This window comes from Eleutherodactylus coqui, chromosome 3, assembly GCF_035609145.1.
Source record: "Eleutherodactylus coqui strain aEleCoq1 chromosome 3, aEleCoq1.hap1, whole genome shotgun sequence".
Classification (NCBI taxonomy): Eukaryota; Metazoa; Chordata; class Amphibia; order Anura; family Eleutherodactylidae; genus Eleutherodactylus; species Eleutherodactylus coqui.
Window position 1 is genome coordinate 22,861,620 of NC_089839.1, and position 15,895 is coordinate 22,877,514.

General features: G+C 41.8%; 1 protein-coding gene across 1 annotated transcript in view; it reads left to right on the plus strand.

Moving 5' to 3' along the window:
• GLP1R (glucagon like peptide 1 receptor) overlaps positions 1–15,895 on the plus strand; it is a 347,609-nt gene that overhangs the window by 154,366 nt on the left and 177,348 nt on the right. Inside the window, exon 2 of the mRNA XM_066595302.1 lies at positions 8,727–8,823. Coding sequence (XP_066451399.1) covers positions 8,727–8,823 — 97 coding nt within the window. The remainder of the gene's footprint in view (positions 1–8,726; positions 8,824–15,895) is intronic.

Here is a 15,895-nt window from a genome sequence, read left to right on the forward strand (position 1 = left end):
AGTCTCCTGTGGGCGCACCATCCTGGTGTCGGGGTCCCTTTAAGCAGCGGCCATCATGTTCCTGACAGATGAGCGGACTTTGGGTTGTGTCCTCATTAGACCCGGAGATTAAATCTGAGCAGCAGATTGTTTGAAATTATTTTTTATTTGTCCTCAGAAAACCAATTTTAGTAAATAATGTGTTAGGGTGATGAGCGCACGTGATGAATTCACCGCAGTGATGGCTTCATCTGGATGCCGCTTACCGGGGGCTCTGAACTTATGTGCCCTCTAGAGGTTCATCCCCAGAGAGCTGTGGTGATGGTGGGAGTGATAGTCCTGCCTGTCATCTATTACCTGGCATCACCCGCATCAGTGCTTATTGCCATTCTGTTGCCCGTTCATCACTCGAACTTGTTTACTTCTTCGTGGTATGAAGACCGCGGTACGGCATTAGTTATCTGGGAGGCGGATATAAAAAGCTGCTCTACAGATACATCATGTTGCCAATTCTCTGGGCGCTGATACATTGTAACAACAGTCATCTGTGAACCTGTAGAAGGACCATGGTGGGATATCCCAGAGATGAAGGAGCCAGCCTATTGGGTAATTGAGATATATGCAGATATTAGTTAATCTCAACCATTGCCCTTAAGGAGGTCTGACCTAGTTTGTCATTCTTAAAGGAATGGGATTAAAGGGGTTGTCTATGACTTTGGGTGTTGCTTCTATTGAGGACTTATCCTCAGGATAAGCCATCAATAGTTAATCTGCAGGGGTCTGTCACTCAGGATCCCCACTGATCAGCTGATTCCTGATGCCACTGTCCCCACAGGCAGCGCTGGAAGCAGATAGTGCTGACAACATTGCAGTGGCGCGGCTTGGTACTGCAGGAAACATCTCCCATTGCATTCAGTGGGTGTTGTGTCTGTAATACCAACCAGGGCTGCTGAACTGGCGTAAGGAATCAGCTTTTTGGTGGGTATCCTGAGGGACAGATCCCCACTGATCAACTATTGATGATAAGTCCTCGATAGAAAAATGCCCAGTGCCCTAGATAACCCCTTTAAAAAAAAAAAGGGTCTGTCTATTAATTGGTCTAATACTGCAGCTCAGCTCCATTCAAGCGAATTCCAAAAATCCCAACCATACGGACTTCGGAACGGCCAATGAAGTTTGCAGACATTCTCCTGCTCAAACCAAGCCTCAGTACTATTTGCTATATGTATGACATGGTGCTTGGTCCTGTTGGTAGAGACATGGAGCGGTACCCAAGTATTACCATGGGGTAGGTGATGCCACATTGTCTGGAATGTCTCTGTACCCATTGGTGTTAATGGTGGATTTCACTATAACCAATGGCCCTCGTCCTTCCCAGCAGAAACACCCCCTACATCATAACAGAACCCCCTCCAAATCTTACTGTTGGGGCGATGCAGTCATGTAGAAACCACTCTCCAGGTAACCACCAAACCCATGTCCAGCCATCCGGTGTGAAGATGGTGTATTGTGACTAAGCTGTCCACAACACTTGTTTCCACTCACTTACAGTCCGTCGCTCCGAGCCCCATCACAGGCGCCGCTGTGCATTCACTGCTGTGATGTTGTGTGCAGCTGCTCATCCATGGTAACTCTTCGCAAGCCGGTCCCTACGGATGGTTCTGGTACTTATGGATGTTCCAATAGCCTGTGAGACCTCCTGAGTGACGGCAGACTATGTGTGTGATGCCTTCACAGCTCCAACAAGGCTTCGTTGGCCATGATCTATCAGTTTACAAGGTCTCCCTGGACGTGGCGGCACCGCACACACCGCATGGTCTCCATCTCCCAATAACACGGCCAACAGTGGACTTTTAAAAGGTCCAGAAGCTCCGATGTCCGTACTGATTGGTAGGTGACATCCCCCCACCAGACCCCGTTGTCAGCTCTACACCTGGGCGTACCCGATGGTTTCTGTACTGGGATATGCTGAGTGATCCTCTCCTTATACCTAATGCTTACACATCCGGTTTGCGTATCCCCTTCACCTGACCGCAAAGGATTGGTGTGGGGGGGGGGGGCAATATTTTTGTCAACATAGTGCATAGTGTTATTTGATGATACTATACGGCACTATTATGTGATACTATATGGTGGTATTATATTGGTATGGTATAGCAGTATTATACTGATAAGTATGACACTATTATACAATATGTGCCAACATCATGTTCACGCACAATCACTGTCCAAGTGTTCATGAATCAGATGAACCGAGGCCATAGAGATATTCCATGGGTGCAATGTATCAGTTTGTTGGCTGCCAAGGGAAATCCTGTAGAGGAAAACGATCAGCACCACCAATCCGTGGATACAATCCTCAATGCTTTATTAGACAACAGTTGCCCGACCTGCATCCCCAGAGCCTCACCGAGCCGCCATGCTTGACTGTAGGCAGGGCGTCCTTTCCAGCGCCTGCCTCATTCTTCCTCCCCCAGACTCACCGCTGATCCTGGTGTATTTCATCGCTCCACAGAACAGAATTCCCCAAACCTCTGTGGCTCATTTATATGGCTTTGAGCATATTGGAGCCATTTCTCCTGTGCTCTTGCGTCAGTAGAGGTGAACGTCTGGGAGTTTGGGCAGAAGGTCTTCAGAGTTTAGTATGTGCTTTAGGGCTTATTCACATCAGCGTATATCGGCCACCGTTTTCCTGGATGGCTGATATATGCTACCATCTGATTCATTGGATTCCAATGCATCAGATCACACAGGCATGTTCCCGGGCGTAAAAGCTCCCAGATGGCAAATATAGCGCCAGACGCTTTCACGCCGGGCAGAAAAGATAGTCCTGGAACTATTTTCTTGGCCGGAATACATCGGTCGCTGCATGAGCTCCTATGGGAGCCAATGACAGCAGCTGGAGAAGGGAGGTGGGAGGGAGTTTAGCAGCATGACTGCTAAACTCCATCCCCCTTCTCTCCTCCCCTCCAGCTGTTTGCAATGTGAGGGAAAGGGGGTAAAGCTAAGCTCCACCCCATTTAACTCCCTCCCAATGCTGACTGTGGACAAGAAGCTGGAGCTTATCTACACCCCCATCCTGACCCCTATCATTGCAAACAGCCAGAGGGAAGGAGAGAGGAGGTGAGCCAATAAGGGGAAGGGAAGGCATTGCAGCCTCGGTGTATATATGCACTGGGCTTGGGCCGTCTGAACAGGCACACAAGTGTTAGATTTGTGTGCCTGTTCACACATTTTTACAGCGCTGGCAGGCACACGTAAAAACGGCCATGGAAACCTCAGTGCCCGCTGCCACCAGATCTTGCGACTACAAGATGCACAGAACTCACATGTGAGAAAGGAGAGCATTCATTTGGGATAATACACACAAGCAATTTTTCTCTCGGACTAAGGTGCCTTCACACTGGCATAAAAATTGGGCAGGATTTGTGCGTTGCGAGACACACATTATGAAACCCATTCTTTTGAATGGGTTCACTCACATTAGTGATGTTTCCCTGCATGGCACTGCGATGCTATGCGGGAACCACATCGCAGCATGGCCTATCTTTCTGCGGGGATGGTGGCATCGGTGCCAGCCCCATTGAAAGCAATGGGGGAACTCTGCAATCTTCAGCGACATCAGTGACAGCCGCAGTGATGCGAGGATGTTTTCACATGAAAATGCCTGGCATCCATGGGGCTTTTACATAGTGGGGAGCATGGACCGTGAATATCACCCTCGCCAATGTAATGAGCCCTAACAGTCCAAGATAGAAAAATCACAGCATGCCCTATTTTTGATGATTCTTGTGCAAGAATCAGCCATTATTTGCTAAGACAGCACGGAAAAAAAAGTCCCGCACTCGCATACAAATCACATGCCCCTTTTTTAACCATTTTAACTTTTTTTTTCCTCGCTTGTGAAAAAGATGCATGAAAATATCGGTATATCAATATGCATTGCAAATTATGAAAGCCACAGCGCAGCGCACATCGATGAAAACCACTGAAATGAGTGTAATATAGGTCAGATTTTCACTGATCTGGATCACACTCGCTCGTGTAGATATGGCTTATGGGCGCTTTCACATGTAACAGGCACTACCTGAGTTAGAGACCCCCCAGCCATGACTGCAGTGGAGGCACAATCTTGCAGATGAGGACAGAAGGATCGCATGATGCTTGGCAGCCGCAGCTGGATGGAGTCTCTGCCACAAGCTGTACCTGTTACATGGAAACGCAGCCTTAGGGCTCATTCACACAAACGTATGCAGTCTCAGCCATGTAAATACACAACATATTTATGCACCGAAACTGCACGTATTTAATCCATATTTTAACCTATTGTGTTTTTTTGTGTACATAAATATGCGATGATCACTGAGTTTTTACGTATGCAAAAAACAAAAACAAGCAGGGCCATTGATTCCATGCGCAAAACACAATTAATAGTATTCACTGCATATTTGCACAATCCTTTTGATTTTCATGGGCGATTTCGGTCCGCAATTTGGTCCAAAACTGAACATGCTGAATTTTTTTTTATGTGACCGCAATACCCACATGAATAAATCCATTGAACTCAATGGGTTCTATTTACCTCGTATCTGTGTACACAATCTGTGCATAATACAGTGCGTATTTACACCCCTGTGAATGCGCCCTCAGCCATATTTCTTGCATGCAGTCATACGTTAGGCCTCGTTCACACGAGCGTGTAAACCACGCTGCTGACATGCAGGAATTCTGCGGTGAACGAGCTGCTGTAGGAGCCAATGTTCAGCACCATGGACAGCGGCGCACTACGGAGCTGACAGGCGAGTCGGCACTTGCTGTCCTATCTTTTTTTACCAGCGCTGGTTACAAAAAGCTCCGTGTGAGTGCCTCCATAGCAACCTATTAGTTGCAACAGAAGTGTGGTTTAAACCAGGCTCATGTGAATGAGGCTTTAGAGTGAACAAAGCCCTCGCCAGTCCAGGAATTTAATGTGTTTGATCTCAAATACACCTGATGTAACTTTTGAAGCCCTTATTAGTTGCATCAGGTGTGTTTGAGACAACAGTTCATTTGTACATGTGTGTTCTTATGAAGGATTTTAGATAGGTTGAATCATTCTGGAACTTCAGGGCTAATGCCCACAGCCAGATTTCCGCCGCGTTGTACGTGGCAGAAATCCACAGCATTGCCCCGTAGCTATTAGGTTCTATTGCACCTAATAGCTCAATGTTTACGCTGTGAAGTTCCGCTGTGGAATTCCGTAGCGTGAAATAAACTGCGGCATATTCTAAATGCAACAGGAATATGCGTGAACGGCTTCCATTGTAGCCAATGGAAGCTGGCCATCACGCTACATTTCCGCAGTAGCACAGCGGAAGTAACGCGTGAATATACAGCACCACCCACCACCAGATGCGTCATCTGACACTGTCGGCGCGTCACGTGCTGCATTGCGAATTGGCGCCAGCTCTCCATGCGGGACATGTACAGAGGATTCGGAGTGGTAAGTATGGGGATTTTGAGGGGGCGCCATGGCGGACTCCACTGTGATATTTCACTGGCGGAGTCCATCATGGCCGTGGGCATGAGTTCTTAGTAGTTAGTAAGGCCTAGTGCCCATGGTCGCGACAGTCTCCGCAAGCGGAATACCGCAGCGGAGTCCGTCACAGCGCCCCTCCAGAGATCCCATACTTACCTCCGGATCTGCCGCCCGACGTCTCACATGAAGCTCCGGCGTGCATGCGCAGTAAAGCACATGATGCGGCAGCAGTGTCATGTGACACGCCGGCAGCGTCATATGACACGCCCAAAGAGTCACATGATGCGCCGGCCGCAAATAGAACATGCCGCGGGTGAGCATTGCGCTATTGGGTTCAATAAATCCTAATAGCTGCGGGGCAACGAGGCAGAGATCCGCCGCGTAATACGCGGTGGAAATCTGCCCGTGGGAATTAGCCCTTAGGCCTCATCTCCACTAGGAAATTCGGGCCTGCGTGGATTCTCCATGCAGAATCCCGCAGCGGGTCCCTCCTTTCCTGCAGACATGAGGCCCGAAAAATGATTTTTCTTACCTGTCTGGACGCTGCGGATTCCTGTCCATCACGGCCGGATCTTCTTTTTCTCTGCCCAGCGGATGTGCTTGGCACGCCTGCAGGTGTGCCGTGTGCATGCGCCGTGCACAATTTTTATTTTTTTTTTAACTCCTGCTCTCCCATGCCGAAGTTCTCCGGTGTACCGCGGGACCGGACGGCTTCCCTAGGCTTCTAGGGGAGCCGTCCGCACAGGAGACCCACAGAAAATGGAGCATGCTGTGTTTTTTCTCCCGCACGGGAGAAAACGCAATCCATTAAAATGCCATCCGCAGGTGCAAATTTCAGTTTATTTGACCCTGAATGGCCAATTGGTTCCCTATGGACAAAATTGAATGTGGATTCCGCAGCGGAATCCACAATTCGATTTTGCTAGTAGACATGAGGCCTTAAGGTGGTATTTTGTGGTAAGTTTGGAGAACCCACTTGTTACATTAGTTTTGTTGCGGTGTTTAAACTTTCCTTGTTTGTTTTCAAACGACTGAAAATTAGTAAATAATCCAATAATCAAGTCATAAATAAATGTAATTTGTATCACAGCGGGTGATTCTGATTGCAACTGGATGTGGATGACAAAAAACACTATGAAAACAGATTAAAATATGGAAAAAATACTGTTAACAAGGGGAAGTTTCAATAATTGGCGCTTGATCACCGGAGGAAAGTTTCCCTTTGCGACAAATTCATTGTGTTGGATAATCCTGAAGGGAAGGAGACATTTTCTATGAAAGTTGGAATGATGACTATTCAGGGAAGCAGAACATTTACTCATTATTTTCTCCTGTAACGCGACGGGTGGAACAACCCGAGATGAGCGGCGGCGGAGTTACTCCGCTGGACACCTAATAACTTGCTCCGCGAGGCGACAGATTGAGCCCGGCTATTAGCGGCTCTTTAACCTCTCGTAAATAAGAGTAGAATTCTTCTCACACTTTTCATCTTTCTGAATTTGCTGCCGGATCTCGCCGCATTTTATTCGCCAATTATGTGGAATTTATGGTGACTTCTGCTATTCCAGTAATAAACACGGCGGCAAACAACGAAGGCGAACGCGTGCGGAGCATAAACTCATTAAGGTGTGACATTACGCAGGATTCATTGAACGTTCAATTAGCCGCGCTTAAAATTTGGATACAGAATTACATTTTAACGAGAATGTGACTGTTATAGTGTGACGATTTGTATCAGCGCTGTACATGTGCGCACACTGAACACCTCGGAGCCTCCAAACCGGCCATAGAATAGGCGCAGCTCAACGGGACGCCAAACGCTGAAGTAAGGAATGGCTCCCGTTATTGGCCATATTTTAGGGCGATTTGTGTTTAAAAAAAAAAAAACGCACTGCCCTCGTATTCAATGCGATTTGCATGTGAGTGCGATTCATTTTTAACTCCTTCCTGCCCTAGGGTATAAATGTACACCCTGGGTGGAAAGCAGTTACCGCGAATGGGTGTACATTTATGCCCAATGGATAGCGGCGGCTCAGAAGCTGAGTCCACGCCACCTCAGCGGGACCGACAGCCGGCCTCCCGTTGTTAACCCTTACATGCGCGCTTCTTCTATGACATCTGCGGCTCTCTGCCATGCAATTGCGGAGAGCCAATGGGGTGCGATTCTAACCGGGTACCACACAATCGTGCCGGGGTCTGCCCTGGCTTGTGATCACTATCAATAGCGGTCATGCATTGCAATACAAAATTGTTCGTGAACCAGTGTAAATCTGACCATCGTACACACCTGAAAATTGCAAGGAAATTGCAAGTTAAGGGCTTCTTCTCACCAGCATATTTGTGTGCGTAATACATAAAGAATAGAACCCGTTGTTCTCAATTGGTGCATTTTCATTTTCGCACGCGCAAAAAAGAAAGCAGCTTGCCGTATTTGGTGCACATTCACAATGAACTGCACAATTTTGCAGGGAAATCAGCAAACCGGGGACTAATTAAAGCTGCGGAGCCTTTAACATCACAGTGTGTCTCGCGCCAATGTGAATGGTCCCCGGCAGCAGAAATAATACAGTAGAAAACACGGATAAGCATCTGCGATGTTCACTGCATAGAAGGATACTATCACGTGCGCTTTTGCGCTTATGCTTGTGTGAAGCAGCCCTGCACTGAGTCTGTATTCACACAGGCGATTTCACCCGTGCGAGTTCTGTCCAATTTCGAGATGCACAGAACTCCGATGGGAAAGAAATCCATTTATTTGCACGAAAAATGGTTAGTTCTGCGCTGGTCAAAAATGTTCTCGCCTCAAGTGAATACTGCCTAATAAAGCAGGGTTGTGATGTAAAGCATAGGGCAGGCAGCAGAAGCCTGAGTCTTTGGATGCTTTTCAGACGAACTCAAGCTAAATTAAAGCCACTGATCAAATCTGTTGCCCTAATAGGAAACACTTCCAGTGTAAAGCATGGGGGACAATTTTTGCATTTCAGACCCTAAATAGAAAAATATGTCAGCTTTCTTCCAGAAACGATGCCACATCTATACATGTATTGTGTCTGGAATGACAGCTAAACCCTATTGCAGAGAATAGAAGTGAATTGTAATACCATAAAAAGCCTGTAGACAAACGAGGCACTGATTTTAGAAGGTAGAAGCCATCTTTTACCATGTATAACTCCCTAATTGCCAATTTGCCATACTTACATGAATGACCATGATGTGTTTTCTCTTTCAGACCACGGCCATTTCTCTATCTGACACTATACAGAAGTGGAGAGAATACAGAACACAGTGCTTAAAGAACTTACACCACACGCCATATACTCTGACTGGTAAGTGCAATCTCCGATAACAATATTATGATACTGCCCCCTATGTACAAGAATATAACTACTATAATACTGCCCCCTATGTACAAGAAAATCACTACTATAATACTGTCCCCTATGTACAAGAATATAACTACTATAATACTACCCCTATGTACAAGAATATAATTACTATAATACTGTCCCCTATGTACAAGAATATAACTACTATAATACTGTCCCCCTATGTACAGGAATATAACTACTATAATACTGCCCCCTATGTACAAGAATATAACTACTATAATACTGGCTCCTATGCACAAGAATATAACTACTATAATACTGCCCCTATGTACAAGAATATAACTACTATAATACTGCCCCCTATGTACAAGAATATGACTACTGTAATACTGCCCCCGATGTACAAGAATATAACTATTATAATACTGCTCCTATGTACAAGAATATAACTACTATAACACTGCCCCCTATGTACAAGAATATAACTACTACAATACTGCCCCGATGTACAAGAATATAACTATTATAATACTGCTCCTATGTACAAGAATATAACTACTATAATACTGCCCCCGATGTACAAGAATATAACTATTATAATACTGCTCCTATGTACAAGAATATAACTACTATAACACTGCCCCCTATGTACAAGAATATAACTACTACAATACTGCCCCGATGTACAAGAATATAACTATTATAATACTGCTCCTATGTACAAGAATATAACTACTATAATACTGCCTCCTATGTACAAGAATATAACTACTATAATACTGCCCCCTATGTACAAGAATATAACTACTATAATACTGCTCCCTATGTACAAGAATATAACTACTATAATACTGCTCCCTATGTACAAGAATATAACTACTATAATACTGCCCCCTATGTACAAGAATATAACTACTATAATACTGCCCCTATGTACAAGAATATAACTACTATAATACTGCCCTCTATGTACAAGAATATAACTACTATAATACTGCCCCTATGTACAAGAATATAACTACTATAATACTGCCTCCTATGTACAAGAATATAACTACTATAATACTGCCCCCTATGTACAAGAATATAACTACTATAATACTGCACCCTATGTACAAGAATATAACTACTATAATACTTCCCCCTATGTACAAGAATATAACTACTATAATACTGCCCCCTATGTACAAGAATATAACTACTATAATACTACCCCTATGTACAAGAATATAACTACTATAATACTGCCCCTATGTACAAGAATATAACTACTATAATACTGCTCCTATGTACAAGAATATAACTACTATAATACTGCCACCTATGTACAAGAATATAACTACTATAATACTGCCGCCTATGTACAAGAATATAACTACTATAATACTGCCCCCTATGTACAAGATTATAACTACTATAATACTGCCCCTATGTACAAGAATATAACTACTATAATACCGCCCCCTATGTACAAGAATATAACTACTATAATACTGCTCCCTATGTACAAGAATTTAACTACTATAATACTGCCCCTATGTACAAGAATATAACTACTATAATACTGCCGCCTATGTACAAGAATATAACCACTATAATACTACCGCCTATGTACAAGAATATTACTACTATAATACTGCCTCCTATGTACAAGAATATAACTACTATAATACTGCCGCCTATGTACAAGAAAATAAATATAATACCGCCCCCTATGCACAAGAACATAACGACTATAATACTGCGCACTATGTACAAGAATATAACTACTATAATACTGCTCCTATGTACAAGAATATAACTACTATAATACTGCCCCCTATGTACAAGAATATAACTACTATAATACTGCACCCTATGTACAAGAATATAACTACTATAATACTGCCCCCTATGTACAAGAATATAACTACTATAATACTGCCCCCTATGTACAAGAATATAACTACTATAATACTGCCTCCTATGTACAAGAATATAACTACTATAATACTACCCCTATGTACAAGAATATAACTAATATAATACTGCCCCTATGTACAAGAATATAACTACTATAATACTGCTCCTATGTACAAGAATATAACTACTATAATACTGCCACCTATGTACAAGAATATAACTACTATAATACTGCCGCCTATGTACAAGAATATAACTACTATAATACTGCCCCCTATGTACAAGATTATAACTACTATAATACTGCCCCTATGTACAAGAATATAACTACTATAATACCGCCCCCTATGTACAAGAATACAACTACTATAATACTGCTCCCTATGTACAAGAATTTAACTACTATAATACTGCCCCTATGTACAAGAATATAACTACTATAATACTGCCGCCTATGTACAAGAATATAACCACTATAATACTACCGCCTATGTACAAGAATATTACTACTATAATACTGCCTCCTATGTACAAGAATATAACTACTATAATACTGCCGCCTATGTACAAGAAAATAAATATAATACCGCCCCCTATGCACAAGAACATAACGACTATAATACTGCGCACTATGTACAAAAATATAACTACTATAATACTGCCTCCCTTTTTACAAGAATATAACGACTATAATACTGCCCCTATGTACAAGAATATAACTACTATAATACTGTCCCCTATGTACAAGAATATAACTACTATAATACTGCCTCCTATATACAAGAACAAAACTACTATAATACTGCCTCCCAAGTTCAAGAATATAACTACTATAATAATGCCACTATGTACAAAAAGTTAAGTAACTACTATAACACTGCCCCCTATGTACAAGAATATAACTACTATAATACTGCCCTATGTACAAGAATATAACTACTAATACTGCTCCCTATGTACAAGAATATAACTACTATAATACTGCCCCTATGTACAAGAATATAAATACTATAATACTGCCTCCTATGTACAAGACTATAACTGCTATAACACTGCCCCCTATGTACAAGAAAATAACTACTATAATACTGCTCCTATGTACAAGAATATAACTACTATAATACTGCCCCTATGTACAAGAATATAACTACTAATTCTGCTCCCTATGCACAAGAATAAAACTACTATAATAGTGCCTACTATGTACAAGAATATAACCACTATAATACTGTCCCTATGTACAAGGATATAACTACTATAATACTGCCTCCTATGTACAAGTATATAACTACTATAATACTGCCCCCTATGTACAAAAATATAACTACTATAATACTGCCCCCCTATGTACAAGAATATAACTACTATAATACTGGCCCCTATGGACAAGAATAGAACTACTTTAAGACTGCCTCTTATTTACAAGAGTATACCTACTATAATACTGCTCCCTATGTACAAGAATATAACTACTATAATACTGCACCCTATGTACAAGAATATAACTACTATAATACTGCCTCCTTCGTACAAGAATATAACTACTATAATACTGCCCCCTATGTACAAGAATAGAACTACTATAATACTGCCCCCTATGTACAAGAATATAACTAATATAATACTGCCTCCTTCGTACAAGAATATAACTACTATAATACTGCCCCCTATGTACAAGAATAGAACTACTATAATACTGCCCCCTATGTACAAGAATATGACTACTATAATACTGCCCTTATGTACAAGAATATAACTACTATAATACTGCCCCCTATGTACAAGAATATAACTACTATAATACTGCCTCCTATGTACAAGAATATAACTACTTTAATACTGCCTCCTATGTACAAGAATATAACTACTATAATACTGTCCCCTATGTACAAGAATATAACTACTATAATACTGCCCTAAGTACAAGAATATAACTACTATAATACTGCCCCCTATGTACAAGAATATAACTACTATAATACTGCCCCCTATGTACAAGAATATAGCTACTATAATACTGCCCCCTATGTACAAGAGTATAACTACTATAATACTGCCCCCTATGTACAAGAATATAACTACTATAATACTGCACCCTATGTACAAGAATATAACTACTATAATACTGCCCCCTATGTACAAGAATATAACTACTATAATACTGCCCCCTATGTACAAGAATATAACTACTATAATACTGCCCACTATGTACAAGAATATAACTACTATAATGCTGCCCACCATGTACAAGAATATAACTACTATAATACTGCTTCCTATGTACAAGGGTACAACTACTATAATACTGCCCCTATGTACAAGAATATAACTACTATAATACTGCCTCCTATGTACAAGAATATAACTACTATAATACTGCCCCCTATGTACAACAATATAACTAGTATAATACTGCCTCCTATGTACAAGAATATAACTACTATAATACTGGCCCCTATGGACAAGAATAGAACTACTTTAAGACTGCCTCTTATTTACAAGAATATAACTACTATAATACTGCTCCCTATGTACAAGAATATAACTACTATAATACTGCACCCTATGTACAAGAATATAACTACTATAATACTGCCTCCTTCGTACAAGAATATAACTACTATAATACTGCCCCCTATGTACAAGAATAGAACTACTTTAATACTGCCCCCTATGTACAAGAATATAACTAATATAATACTGCCTCCTTCGTACAAGAATATAACTACTATAATACTGCCCCCTATGTACAAGAAGAGAACTACTATAATACTGCCCTTATGTACAAGAATATAACTACTATAATACTGCCCCCTATGTACAAGAATATAACTACTATAATACTGCCTCCTATGTACAAGAATATAACTACTATAATACTGCCTCCTATGTACAAGACTATAACTACTATAATACTGACCCCTATGTACAAGAATATAACTACTATAATACTGCTCCCTATGTACACGAATATAACTACTATAATACTGCCTCCTATGTACAAGAATATAACTACTATAATGCTGCCTCCTATGTACAAGAATGTAACTACTATAATGCTGCCCACCATGTACAAGAATATAACTACTATAATACTGCTTCCTATGTACAAGAATACAACTACTATAATACTGCCCCTATGTACAAGAATATAACTACTATAATACTGCCTCCTATGTACAAGAATATAACTACTATAATACTGCCCCCTATGTACAACAATATAACTAGTATAATACTGCCTCCTATGTACAAGACTATAACTACTATAATACTGACCCCTATGTACAAGAATATAACTACTATAATACTGCTCCCTATGTACACGAATATAACTACTATAATACTGCCCCCTGTGTACAAGAATATAACTACTATAATACTGCCCCCTGTGTACAAGAATATAACTACTATAATACTGCTCCCTATGTACACGAATATAACTACTATAATACTGCCTCCTATGTACAAGAATATAACTACTATAATGCTGCCTCCTATGTACAAGAATATAACTACTATAATACTGTCCCTATGTACAAGAATATAACTACTATAATGCTGCCTCCTATGTACAAGAATATAACTACTATAATACTGCCCCCTATGTACAAGAATATAACTACTATAATACTGCCTCCTGTGTACAAGAATGTAACTACTATAATACTGCTCCCTATGTACAAGAATATAACTACTATAATACTGCCCCTATGTACAAGAATATAACTACTATATTACTGCCTCCTATGTACAAGAATATAACTACTATAATACTGCCCCCTATGTTCAAGAATATAACTACTATAATACTGCCTCCTATGTACAAGAATAGTTTTCACAGTAGCAGGAAGAACACCTGGATGTATAATTATTTTGTCACAGTAAGGGTTTTCAGGTAATCTCTAAGACGTAACCTTTATTCAAAGTCTCGAATAAAAAGGATATGTTTACTCAAAATCCTGGCTTACAGACACACGAACAAAAAAAAAAGGGAATGATTTAAAATCTAACCCCTATCAACTGATGCGGAAAGAACAACCAATAAGCCACCTTTGAAAAAGTGTCTGGTAACAATAGTACCGGGAAATCAAAAATTCCCAATCCTTCTCAAGTTTCTAGTCTCAAAATAACTTGAGATTGAAAATAATCAAGTTTGGCTCAATGGAACTAAACGTAATGTTCCCACCTTCGTGAACAGATACTACAGCTATTCAATATGGATGAATACTGTCGATTTCATCAACAGGCCGTGGCTGTGTATCTAGATTGTGCATAGACACACTTTTTACGGTTAGGCCTTAGTCAGACGGGCGTTTTTAGCCGCGATTTGCGCATGCGCATGCGTCCGGCGATTTTATAAAACCATTGCTTTGCAATGGTATCGGACACATGAGCGCTTTTTATGCGCTCGTCCGATAAATTATAGAACAAAAAATCGCAGATCGCACCTATCTGCGATCTGCGATTCCTGTTCTCTTCTCTATATGCGCTCAATGGGGCCGGCGGCAGCAGCGCCGCCCCATTGAGAACATATAGAAGACAAATCATTCTTCTCTGCCACAGCTGTAACAGCTGTGGCAGAGAAGAACGATGTTTGCCCATTGAATTCAATGGAGCGGCAATACAGCCGCTTCATTGAAAGCAATGGGCTGCCGGCGTGCGCGGGGTGAATTGTCGGGAAGGGCTTAAATATATAACCCCTTCCCTGCAATTCATCCTAAAATGTGTTAAAATTAAAAAAAATTGTATACTCACCTTTCCGCTGCAGCCGGAGTCCAGCCGCGGCCGCTGTCAGTTCTCCTGAACTGCTTCTCGGCACTATTCAGCCGGCGGGGCTTTAAAATCCCCGCCTGCTGAATGATCTGCCTCTGATTGGTCACAGCCCTGACCAATCAGAGGGAGGTTTCACTCACACACCCATTCATGAATTCATGAATGGGTGAGTGACTGCTGCCTCTCAGCGCTGAGCCAATCAGGGGCAGGTCTGACTCACATCCATTCATGAATTCATGAATGGGTGTGAGTGAGACATGCCTCTGATTGGCTCAGCGCTGAGCCAATCAGGGGGCAGGTCTGACTCACACCCCCTTCACACCCACTGCAGGACGGCCGCGCGGATCTCCGGCTGCCGGGAGAAGGTAAGTACATATATATTTTTTATTTT